Source organism: Oncorhynchus tshawytscha, linkage group LG18 (genome assembly GCF_018296145.1).
Source record: "Oncorhynchus tshawytscha isolate Ot180627B linkage group LG18, Otsh_v2.0, whole genome shotgun sequence".
Classification (NCBI taxonomy): Eukaryota; Metazoa; Chordata; class Actinopteri; order Salmoniformes; family Salmonidae; genus Oncorhynchus; species Oncorhynchus tshawytscha.
The window spans coordinates 7,840,581-7,853,569 of NC_056446.1; the positions used below are offsets into that span (position 1 = coordinate 7,840,581).

At 40.9% G+C, this 12,989-nt stretch overlaps 1 protein-coding gene across 10 annotated transcripts in view; it reads left to right on the forward strand.

Annotated features, from left to right (window-relative positions):
- LOC112217421 (ephrin type-B receptor 3-like) overlaps positions 1-11,041 on the forward strand; it is a 119,956-nt gene extending 108,915 nt beyond the window's left edge. For all 10 annotated transcript variants that reach the window (XM_042300614.1, XM_042300608.1, XM_042300609.1 and 7 more), the window contains one exon: positions 7,107-11,041. In XM_042300614.1, coding sequence (XP_042156548.1) covers positions 7,107-7,215 — 109 coding nt within the window. In that variant the 3' untranslated portion in view covers positions 7,216-11,041. The remainder of the gene's footprint in view (positions 1-7,106) is intronic.
- Positions 11,042-12,989: the final 1,948 nt, after the last annotated feature.

Below are 12,989 nucleotides of genomic sequence, written 5' to 3' on the forward strand. Positions count from 1 at the left end.
GTACAAAAGGTGCAGCGAAATGCTTATGTGCTAGCTCCCTCAACATCAATAATAACAATAAAAGTCTCAAGTCCAAAATACGTAGTAAAAGTAATAGAAGAGGTAGTATGTGTGTGTGTGTGTGTGTGTGTGTGTGTGTGTGTGTATTTGTCTGTGTGCAAATGCAGAGGACAACAGAGACATGCAGACTTGCAAAGTGCATGGTGTCGGTGTACAAGGTTGAATTTATGTGTGTCTTTGTCTGTGTGAACGGAGAGGATCCAGACAGGCGCTGGGGCCCTCATGGTTTGCTAATCGTTCCCCCAGATGCCGACCGTGGTTTGCTCTCTCCTTCGTTATCGGCAAGGGAAAAACAAACAAAAGAGCGGAAAAGAGAGTCCTTGTGATATTATTCCTAACAATCCAGTACATGAGGCCTTAGTGTTAAACTAACACCGCTGAGACGATTAGATTACACCGTCTAACTGACTGCCGCCAAACAGGTGCTACAGCTTTTTTCATAGCTGCCATTCTTTAATAAGGCTGCTGTGTGGGTGTCATTTTCATATTTCCCCCAATGCTTCTTGCATTTCGTCGTGAACTCTTTCTGTTCTCTTTTGAACTATGAAGACAGTTTGAGAAACTGTTAAAAACAAGTCAACCTAGGTGACTGCTATAAGATTGATTGATTGAAAGGATGGATTACTGTTCTCTTCCAGTCTTGTCTTTCAAGACAGCTTTGTCATCTAACTGACTGTGTAAGACTAGACAAATCACCATCAAATGACCTACCAGTTGACTCACTGACTGGCAGTCTAGTCTGTTATATGAATGTCATTGGCTACTAACTGATTGTTCTTTGACTGACATAATTACTAACTTATTTTATTTTCTCGATCACTGACTAGTTGACACACTGACTTACAGTCTGTTGCAGAAATAACCGATTGGCTACTGACAGAATGTTCCATGACTGACTTCCTCACTCGCTTGGTTTTCTCAATAACTAACTTGTTTTCTCGACTGACAGGTTGTTTGGCTGGCTGGCTGGCAGATTGGTTTTAGTGACGTGAAAAGCACCAGCTGGCCCACAGTGGCATAAAGCACTGTTGAAATATTAACCTCCCTTCCCCATTACTATTTTCCTCCTCTCGTCCACCTGCCAGGATATTGAAGTATTTTACATCTGGCCCAGGTATCAGTGCACTGAGGAGTGTCACCATTTTGTTGACATGACTCAAGTGTAACCGATGTGAAATGGCTAGCTAGTTAGCGTGGTGCACGCTAATAGCGTTTCAATCGGTGACGTCACTTGCTCTTCGACCTTGAAGTAGTTGTTCCCCTTCCTCCGCAAGGGCCGCGGCGATGGGTAACAATGCTTCGTGGGAGGCAGCTGTTGATGTGCGCAGTGGGTCTCTGGTTCAAGCCCAGGTAGGGGCAAGGAGAGGGACGAAAGCTATACTATTACATTGATGCTGTTGACTGGTTGCTGTGGAAAAGGAGGAGGTCAAAAGGGGGTGAGTGTAACCGATGTGAAATGGTTAGCGGGGTGCGCGCTAATTGCGTTTCAATTGGTGACGTCACTCGCTCTGAGCCCTTGACGTAGTTGTTCCCCTTGCTCTGCGTGGGTCGTGGCTTTTGTGGAGCGATGGGTAACGATGATTCGAGGGTGGCTGTTGTCTATGTGTGCAGAGGGTCCCTGGTTCATGCGCAGGTAGGGGCGAGGAGAGGGACAGAAGTTATACGGTTACACAAGGAAGGCATTTTATTGGTGTACACAGATAACTGCGGTCTGCAACTGTTTCCACAAGGGCAAACTGTGTTTATTCTCATTTAAACCTACTGGCATATGTCAATCAAATGTAATCAATCAAATGTATTTATAAAGCCCTTTTTGCATCAGCAGATGTCACAATGTGCTGATACAGAAACCCAGCCTAAAACCCTACACAGCAAGCAATGGAGATGTAGAAGCATGGTAGCTAGGAAAAACTCCTTAGTAAGGCAGGAGCCTAGGAAGAAACTTGGAGAGTAATCAGACTCTGAGGGGTGACCATTCCTCTTCTAGCTGTGCCGGGTGGAGGTATAAGAGTACATGGTCATTAAGGCCAGATCATTCTTCAAGATGTTCAAACATTCATAGATAACCAGCACGGTCAAATAATAATAGTCACAGTGGTTGTAGAGGGTGCAGCAGGACTGCACCTCAGGAGCAAATGTCAGTTGGCTTTTCATAGTCGAGCATTCAGAGGTCGAGACAGCGGGTGCGGTAGAGGGAGAGAGAGGAGTAAGAGACGAAAACAGCAGGTCCGTGACAAGGTAGCACATCCGGTGAACATGTCAGGGTACCATAGCCGCAGGCAGAACATTTGAGTTGGAGAAGCAGCACAACCAGGTGGACTGGGGACCACCAGGAGTCATCAGGCCAGGTAGCTCTGAGGCATGGTCCTAGGGCTCAGATCCCCAGGGAGAGCCTCGCAAGACTGGACAGAAAGATCACGTCAGTGACTCAACCCACTCAAGTCGAGTATAGAGCAAAAAAAACGCCTGAGGCACCCCTCCTAGGGATGGCATGGAAGAGCACCAGTAAGCCAGTGACTTAGCCCCCGTAATAGGGGTAGAGGCAGAGAATTCCAGTGGAGAGAGGGGAACCGGCCAGGCCGAGACATCAGGAGCGGTTCGTCACTCTAGTGCCTTTCCATTCCCCTTCACACTCCTGGGCCAGACTACACTCAATCATAGGACCTACTGAAGAGACGAGTCTTCAGTAAAGACTTAAAGGTTCAGACCGAGTCTGCGTCTCTCACATGGATAGGCAGACCATTCCATAAAAAGCCCTGCCTCCAGCAGTTTGCTTAGGAATTCTAGGGAGAATAAGGAGGCCTGCATCTTGTGACCGTAGTGTACGTGTAGGTATGTACAGCAGGACCAAATCGTAGAGTCCATGTAATGCCCTATGGGGGGGTCGAATAAATTAAGGTGTGGCGGAGGTGCATATACAGATATGCCTGACTTTATTCCCTAATAATTCCACCACCATTATGAGTGAGTAAACCATGAATAAATTCTTGCGAATCTAACTGTTCCAAGTGGAAAAAACATCTACTTAACTTTTTTCCGATATAAATAACAGCATTCTCCAAGCACTGCAATGTACAACTTGATAATAGCTTTTGATAAGAGCTTGGTAAATGAGTAATCTGTTTGGATAAAGGAATTGTAAATATAAATGACATTTGCTCTATATCTATTTTACATTATAATCTCTGGAGACAAATGTGAAACCAGTCATATGGCAGCAAACTGAAGCATATCAACTTTCCCAGAGTAAAGTTTATGAAATGCTATGCCATTACGCTGAATTTAAATTGTACTCCCTTTTAACTTGCAGGGATGGGCATTCTTGAATGTTTTAATTAATGGCTACCCCGATGTTCTCTGTCTCCTATTTCTATCATGTTAAATATTAGCCACTGTCAGTATCGACCGTCATTAGGTCTAATAACCACATGTATTAAACTGCCAATTTACTGTTAGTTACTGTTGGTATAGCCTATATTATCATTCCATTTAATTACATTGTTTTGTTTACCTTAATTTTCTTCCTCTGTCAACACGTTACTAATTAAATCATTATGGAGTGGAACGCAGACCAAGCTGCAAACGTTTGAACCTGATGCATGGCGCAATACTTGGGCGTGTCATCACACAGATCCATGGTTAGTCCAGGCAATAGACAAGGGTATAGCCTACTATTGTACAATATTCTCCCTATTATATTTCTACAGTGGCTTCAAAAAGAATTCATACCCCTTGACTTATTCCACATGTTATGTTAAAACCTGAAGTAAAAATGGATAAAAAAATTTTTTTTTTGAAATGTCATATTTCTGTATTTCATTTCCAATAAATATCTAATTTACAGAAATATTCACACCACTGAGTCAATACATTTTAGGCAGCAATTACAGCTGTGAGTCTTTCTAGGTAAGTCATCTGGACTGTACAATTATTAAAACATGTATTCAAGCTCTGACAATGATCAAGCTAGACAATGATCACCCCCCCCCACTCACGAACATGCAATGTCATCTTGGTAAGCAACTCCAGTGTATATATTGTGCCTCATGATATAGGTTATTAGCGTGCTGAAAGGTGAATTTGGATTTTGCCTGTGCTTAGCTCTATTCCATTTATTTTTATCCTAAAGAACTCCCTAGATGTTGCCGATGACAAGCATTCCCATAACATGATGCAGCCACCACCAAGCTTGAAAATATGAAGAGTGGTACTTTGTTATGTGTTGGATTTGCCCCAAATATAACACTATGTATTCAGGACATAAAGTTCACGTCTTTGCCACATTTTTTCCCCAGTTTCACTTTAGTCCCTTATTGCAAACAGGATGCGGTAGGGTAGCCTAGTGGTTAGAGCGTTGGACTAGTAACCAAAAGGTTGCAAGTTCATATCCCTGAGCTGACAAGGAACAAATCTGTCCTTCTGCCACTGGTCCTAGGCTGTCATTGAAAATAAGAATTTATTCTTAACTGAATTGCCTAGTTAAATAAAGGAAAAATAAAATGTATGTTTTGGAGTATTTTTATTCTGTACAGGCTTCCTTCTTTTCACTCTGTCATTTATGTTAGTATAGTGGAGTAACTACAATGTTGATGATCCATCCTCTGTTTTCTCCTATCACAGCCATTGAACTCTGTAACTGTTTTAAAGTCACCATGGTGAAATCCCTGAGTAGTTTCCTTCTTCACCGGCAAATCAAATTTTATTTGTCACGTGCCGAATAACTCCCTACATGTTGCAGATGAAATGCTCGTTTACGAGCCCCTTCCCAACAATGTAGAGTAAAACTTTTTATAAAAAATAGTAACACAAGAGGGAATAGAATTACATGCACAAGAATGGAGCTGTTTACAGGGAGTACCAGTACCAGATCAATGTGCAACTGAGTTAGGAAGGGTGCCTGTATCTTTGTAGTGACTGGGTGTGTTGATACACCATCCAAAGTTTAATTAATAACTTCACCATGCTCAAAGGGATATTCAATGTCTCCTTTTTTTAACATTTTTTTAACTTTATTTTTTACTTTTCCCCAATATGTGCCCTTCTTTGTGAGGCATTGGAAAAACTCCCTGGTCTTTTGTGGTTGAATCTGTGGTTAAAATTCACTGTCTCAACTGAGGGACCTTATAGATACATTTATCTGTGGGGTAAAGAGATGAGGTAATCATGTTAAACATTATTATTGCATATGGAGTGGGTCCTTGCAAGTTATTATGTGAAATGTTAAGCTTTTTTTTTACTTTGGAATTTATTTAGGCTTGCCGTAACGAAGGGGTTGAATACTTATTGGTTCTCTACTTTTCATTTTTACTTAATTTGTAAAAATGTCTAAAAACATAATTCCACTTTGACATTATGGGGTATTGTGTGTAGACCAGAAATACAAAAACTCAATTTAATCAATTTTATGTTCAGGCTGTAACACAACAAAATGTGGAAAAAGTAAATGGTGTGAATACTTTCTGAAGGCAATGTATGTACACAAAACTTCCAACATTACCATGCGTTGAAGAACTGAATGTGGCAATTTCAGAATTAATTAAACCACTGTTTCCTTTCTTTCATACGTAAAGGAGACGAATATGCATATATTTTCACATCAAATCAAATTTGATTAGTGACATGCGCCGAATACAACAGGTTCACCTTACAGTGAAATGCTTACTTATGAGCCCTTAACCAACAATGCAGTTTAAAAAAATACAGATAAGAATAAGAGATAAAAGTAACAAGTAATTAAAGAGCAGCAGTGAAATAACAATAGCGAGACTATATACAGGGGGGTACCGATACAGAGTCAATGTGCGGGGGACACTGGTTATTTGAGGTAGGATGTACATGTAGGTAGAGTTATATTAAAGTGACATAGATGACAACAGAGAGTAGCAGTGGTGTAAAGAAGGGGTGAGAGGGGGGCGCTCTGCAAATAGTCTGGGTAGCCATTGACTAGATGTTCAGGAGTCTTATGGCTTGGGGGTAGAAGCTGTTTAGAAGCCTCTTGGACCTAGACTTGGTGCTCCGGTACCGCTTGCCGTGTGGAAGCAGAGAGAACGGGGTGACTAGGGTGGCTGGAGTCTTTGACAATTTTTTGGGCCTTCCTCTAACACTGCCTGGTATAGAGGTCCTGGATAGAAGCTTGGCCCCGGTGATGTACTAGGCCGTTCGTAGTGCCTTGTGGTCGGAGGCCGAGCAGTTGCCATACCAGGCAGTGATGCAACCAGTCAGGCTCTCGATGGTGCAGCTGTAGAATCTTTTGAGGGTCTAAGGACCCATGCCAAATCTTTTCAGTCTCCTGAGGTTTTGTTGTGCCCTCTTCACAACTGTCTTGGTGTGCTTGGACCATGTCAGTTTGTTGGTGATTTGGACACCAAGGAACTTGAAGCTCTCAACCTGCTCCACTGCAGCCCCGTCGATGAGAATGGGGGTGTGCTTTGTCCTCTTTTTCCTGTAGTCCACAATCATCTCCTTTGTCTTGATCACGTTGAGGGAGAGGTTATTCTCCCGGCCAGGTCTCTGACTTCCTCCCTATAGGCTGTCTCGTCGTTGTCGGTGATCAGGCCTACCACTGTTGTGTCATCTGTAAATTTAATGATGGTGTTGGAGTCTTGCCTGGCCTTGCAGTCATGAGTGAACAGGGACTCCAGGAGGGGACTGAGCACGCACCCCTGAGAGAGAGCCAATATTTAACCCATTCTCTTAATTAATATATTCTAGTCTGTCGAAAAAAAATTCTAACTTAAAGCTACAACGTATTTAAAGGGGTGCCTATTGAATGAAAACTCCACAAGAAAAATCTGTTGGCCAGCAAGTGTGAGGGTTTTCAGCAGGTTGAATGACATTTATTCAGAGCGTGCAAGGTAGCCACACCTGTAGCGCGTGTTACGGGTCTGAATACCAAATACTGAGAAGTGAGTAGGAAAGGCGTGCTTAGGACTCCCTATCTAGGGCCCAATGTTTTCCTGACCAGGAAAATTATTTGGGTTCAAGTAGACCTATTTTTGTTTATGCCTGACCTCTCTCTCTCTCTCTTTCTTTCTTTTTCTTCTCAGAGACCTTCTTCGGATAGGAGTGACATTGGCCGGCCACCAGAAGAAGATTCTAGGCAGCATTCAGGACATGAGACTACAGATGAACCAAACACTGCCTGTCCAGGTCTGAGATGGACCAACAGACAGACAGAATGGGGAGGAACTGTGCCAGAGAGAGAGCCAATAGGAAACCCTAGCTGCCTGACCATCTCTGCCAATCAGACGAGAACAAAACTGGCTTGCAGTGCCTCGAACTTGTGTTTTTCTTATTTTTCTTCCACGCCAACATTTTATGTTTCTGTGTTCCACATTATTAGTCCAATGTTTTTCCATCCGATAAGACTTTAAACAGGATTATTTAGTAAAAAAGACATGTCTATAGACAAGACAGAGAACCCATAACCCATGCGTGCCTCACTTTGCATGCGTGCGTGTGTGTTTGTGAGGTTGGCCAGGACTTAAACCCTCCCCTCCCACCTCTTGTATCCTGAACTTAGTCTTCCTCCTGTGAAAATCTCCTTGAACCTTGACCCTACCCCAACATCTGTCGGAAAGCCCCCTGACGGACATTACAGTTGTAAAAGGATGAACACGGAGTATGAAATGTTTCAAAAAGCAGGAAACGTGAACGAGCGTTTGCACACAAAAAAAGTGTTTGGACACCAAGATGATAAATGAAAACGAAATTGTTTTATTGTTGGTGTGTGTGTTATTCCCCATCTTCATATTGAAGGTGTATTATTATGTACAAGGGCACATGCCTAAGAAGGACGTGGAGGAAGAGGGCAAATCAGAGGGTCACAGAGGTCAAATGAGAGCTGCTGGAGCTGGCCACATTAGTTTGGCTTAACCAGGTATGGAACCAACCTTTTTCTAAAACCTGGGGGAACTTCATACTCAGGATGTTCTCAAAGTTTAGGACCATTGGTTCATTTTGTGTCATCAATTGTGTTTTTCTTACTATAAGAATTGCTGTTAATTTGTTTACATCAGCCTTCCATTTATGTTTTTCTGTTCCATCACTTTGGGGAGATTTGTGTTTCAAGATGGCTGGTCAGAGCTAAGTACTCCTGTTGGACGCTTTGTGTGATGGGGGAGGGAGGAGCTAGGCGAGGACTGTGGCAAATCAATACAAAGACCGACCAGCCTTTTGTGTGTGCTTGTGTTTGTGCGTGAGTATGTATGTGTGTTTGTGTGTATGCGAATGTATGAGTGTAACAAAATACTGTACAATACAGCTTCAGCTACATCACCACCATGGAGAATTAACGCATGAACTGAACAGTGACAAGAAGCAATTATATCGGAAACAATTACACTATATTCTGTGGACAACTTAACATTTTTTTATTGAAATCCAAACATTTGGAAATATATATGCATCGTACAAAAACTAAGGGCAACCACGAAAGACACCGTAACATTCTTTTTACTAATACCTGGATAAATAATGTATTCAAAACTTTAGCTACATTTCTATACTTCCACCCAGTGTATTTATTTTTCTCCCCACTTGGACAAGAGGCCATTCAAACTGTGGAATTATTCTAAAGAACAATCAAGAGGAAACGAAAAGACCCAAGAGGATTCGGCAAATTATTGATTATTATAAAAATGTGCATATAAAATTGGATAATGTATTTTTGTTGTTGTTCTAAACAGCCTGTAATGTTTTGTAACAAAAAATAAGATAAATAACATGAAAACAAAATGCTATTTGAGAAACTGGGAAAGTGTTGTTGTGAGATGCTGTTTGATTCAAGAGTGAAATGAGCAGATAGTGAGGGATTGAAGACGAATAGAATGAGAGAGAGAGAATGTGAGGAAGGGAAAGGTAGAGAGAAGTTAGGGACAGCTGCAATGATTTTAGCATTTCAAGGGGTAAACCGTGGTTAGACCACGAGGGGTATACACTCTGAAACAACAACCTCCCTCTCCTTTCAAGTGTATGTTTCCGTGTGTTAGTGGGTATGTTGAGCTTGTGTTTCATGTCAAATTGTATTGGTGACCGCCAAGACTGGATCTTTAGCTGTACCATTCCTTCTCTCAATCATCTGTAAAGAAGATTATATTGTGTAGCTATGTGAACTTGTCAGTAGTTGTCTTCCATGCACCTTTATCCAAATGAAACTTCCTGACACAGTTGACACACCCAATGGTCGATGGAGATTTTATTGAAAAGTGTGTTTGTACATCTCGATATTGTCCGTTACCCCCACTGTATAGCTCTGTGACAGAGACCATTCTTAAACCGATGGGTCTATAGACGGAGCTCCATCAAGGGGCTCAGCGTGTGTCCACCTCCGTGATTGGGCCCTAGTCCACTTTTTTCAGAGAAGTGGCCCCTTGGACCCGGTTTGTCAGACTGATTAATGCAGTGGCCAATCTGCTGCTCTGAGGGATACATTCACAGTCCAGAGCAGGCATACGGATGGACGGCCTATGATTATCTGTATTTATTTCCTGTTCAGGCTGCAATCATTCTGTCTAGGCTCTGCGGCTCTGCCTGATTAGTACAGTGCGGGGACCAACAACCTTGGCCTGGAGACAGGCAGCAATCTGGAGCGCTCATTGTAAATGATAGCAGCTGCATCCCCTAGGACCGTACCATCAGTGTTATAGTAGTAGGGGAGAGGGGATGGGGGCTGAGGGATGGGATGAACCACCTGTATTAGGCAGGGTGGTACTTGCAGTGCTGGTCCCCACAGATTCTTTTCCAGACAGTTTCTGTTGTCTACCGTGCATCAAGTCTTGCCATATTACTCCTTTAGACTTTCTTTTGAAAACTCTGAAGCATCAAGGATATTATGCAAAAATGTGTTCCTTTTTTAAATTTAATTTAATATTCTTTTAAAATAGAGGCATTTCCCGTTCAATGAGTCCCATGTAAGGGCTTACTAACCCGAAAAAGTTGCACTGTACGATAATGATAGTGATAACAACAATAATGCTCTCAAAGTGAGGTGAGGTAGAAATGCTACATCAGCTAGGACATTGACTTAATAGAACTCGGTTGATGAATGTGAACAATGGAGAAGGCTGAATACAATCAGATGTTTGACATGCCCATTCATGAAAAATGGCAGCTCAGCACTAGGTTGAACTATTGATTTGTTGCACATGCTGTGCTAGGTCTTGGTTTTTCTTTGGGGGAAAAAAGCTGAATGAGTGATGAGCTCTGATGCTGCAGCTACACATCTTAAAATGATTAAATGCTTTGCACATCAACTCTGAACATATTGTTGGAACAAATAGATTTTTCACACTGTAGGGAGATGTTTCATACTTAGGACCTTGAATTGTCAAGAGTTGACGATTGTTCATCATTCTGTGTTTTTGTAATCATATCTTACAGACCAGTATCTCTGCTTAGTCCTGACATGTGAATGGTGGGTGTGTGTGTGTGTGTGTGTGTGTGTGTGTGTATTATAATTTTCTACTGAACCAATCCAGTCCGCACACTATACATTTATGGTAGACACAGTATCTCTCTCTGTGCCAATCACCCCATCTCTCTGAAAGTATACGGAGTTAACATTCGCCTCACATTCCACTACCTACCCCCTAATCCTTCCACACGCCACCCCATCTAACCCCACGACTTTTAACCCCTAACATTTTCCGGGTAGAATATTTTTCAGAAATGTTTTCTTCATCTGTCACTGTTTTATATAAATATATATACAAAAATTAAACAAACTCACTTAATATGCCTGTCTTCTCTTCACTTTCCAAATACATATCGAAAAAATTGAGATGTTTACAAGTGTTGTATATGTATAGTGAGAGGAAAAGGATGAAACCTTTGAGATTTGCAGTTATTTTGTTCCTCTTTGAAAGCATTGAGATATATTTAATGATGGTGCAGACAAAACAACAAATTGATTAAAAAAAATGCATTCTTGTAGAAATATTTTTAAAATACCCTTTTGCAATTAAATTATTTACCAGTCCGAGTCTTTTGAGTGGTGTGATGAATTTGTATACACATTTCATATATTCATAGACCTATATTATATTTTACAAGTAACAAACTATCCATATTGACATGATTTATTCATTTAGTCTTCTTTTTGTCTTATAAGAATAAATACCAAGACAAATACAAAGTTATATCTTTACAGTTATAACAACGTTTAAGAAATGTGCAAACCATAACGTAGACTGAAAGACAGTTCTAAAAAAATCTGATAGGAAATTAAAGGCATTTGCAGTTGTTTATCCGACAGTTGTTTACTTAACGAAATTGACATATTTCAGACAATTGATGCGCTGTCAATGTTCTGCTGAAAGCACCTCTTCAGGACATTATATAAACACAGTCCTAGCACTTAGGTTTTCAAAATAGTCTTACTTGATACTTAATTTAAGACAGTGATCTGGACAAAAACAAACACAATTCCCAGCCTTAACTTTTGTAATTGTTTTTAATGTACCGTATTCCAAACATGTTTATTATTCCCTTCCCACTCACCTTCTACCAGTTATTTTTCTTGCTATCCACCTTAAAGGCCACATTATTCTCTTTCTCCTTAAAGACAGCTTGAAGACTTTTAGGTCCAACAACAGTCTGTTAACCTCTCTGGGATAGTTTGGGACGCTAGCGTCCCACATCGCCAACAGCCAGTGAAATTGCAAGGGCGCCAAATACAATTCCTCAACCATACAAGTATTTTACACCATTTTAAAGATACACTTCTTGTTAATCCCAACCACAGTGTCCGATTTCAAAAAGGCTTTTCGGCAAAAGCAGAACATATCATTATGTTAGGTCAGCAACTAGTCACAGAAAGCATTCAGACATTTTCCGACCAAAGAGAGGTGTCATAAAAAGCAGAAATATAGATAAAATGAATCACACACCTTTGACGATCTTCATCAGATGAAACTCCCAGGACTCAATGTTACACAATAGATGTATGTTTTGTTCGATCAAGTTCATTTTTATGTCCAAAAACCTCAGTTTACATTAGTGCCATGTTCAGAAATGCCTCCAAAACATCCAGTGAAATTGCAGAGCCACATCAAATAACAGAAATACTCATCATAAACTTTGATGAAAGATACATGTTTTACATAGAATTAAAGATAAACTTGTTCTTAATGCAACTACTGTGTCAGATTTCAAAAAAGCTTTACAGCAAAAGCACAATATTTAATAATCTGAGAACAGGTTCAGCCACAAAAGCAAGCCATACAGTTACCCGACAAATTGTGGAGTCAACAAAAGTCATAAATAGCATTATAAATCTTAATTTACCTTTGCTGATCTTCATTGGAATGCACTCCCAGGACTCCCACTTCCACAAGAAATGTTTGTTTTGTTTGATAACGTCCATATTTATGTCCAAATACATCCGTTTTGTTTGCGCGTTTAGTTCACTATTCCAAAGGCACAATGTGCGAGCGCAAATTCCAGAAGAAAAGTCAAAAGTGTTCCATTACAGTTTGTAGAAACATGTCAAACGTTGTTTACAATCAATCCTTAGGGTCTTTTTATAATAAATCTTCAATAATATTCCAATAGCATATTCATTACAGAGGAAAAAGAAGGAACGGTGCACCCGCGTGACCGCGCAGTAAACAACTGATTGGCCTCAGCCTAGTCCACTTGTTGAAACAGCTCTTATTCGACACCCTTCCCCAATAGATGCCTCAAAGCACGTTCTAAAGACTGTTGACATCTGCTGGAAGCCTTGGGAAGTAGACACAGTATAGACACAGTATATTGGATAGGCAATCACTTAAATAAAACTACAAACCTCAGATTTCCCACTTCCTGGTTGGATTTGTCTCCGGTTTTCGCCTGCCATATGAGTTATGTTATACTCACAGACATCATTCAAATAGTTTTAGAAACTTCAGAGTGTGTTCTATCCAATACTACTAATAATATGCATATAT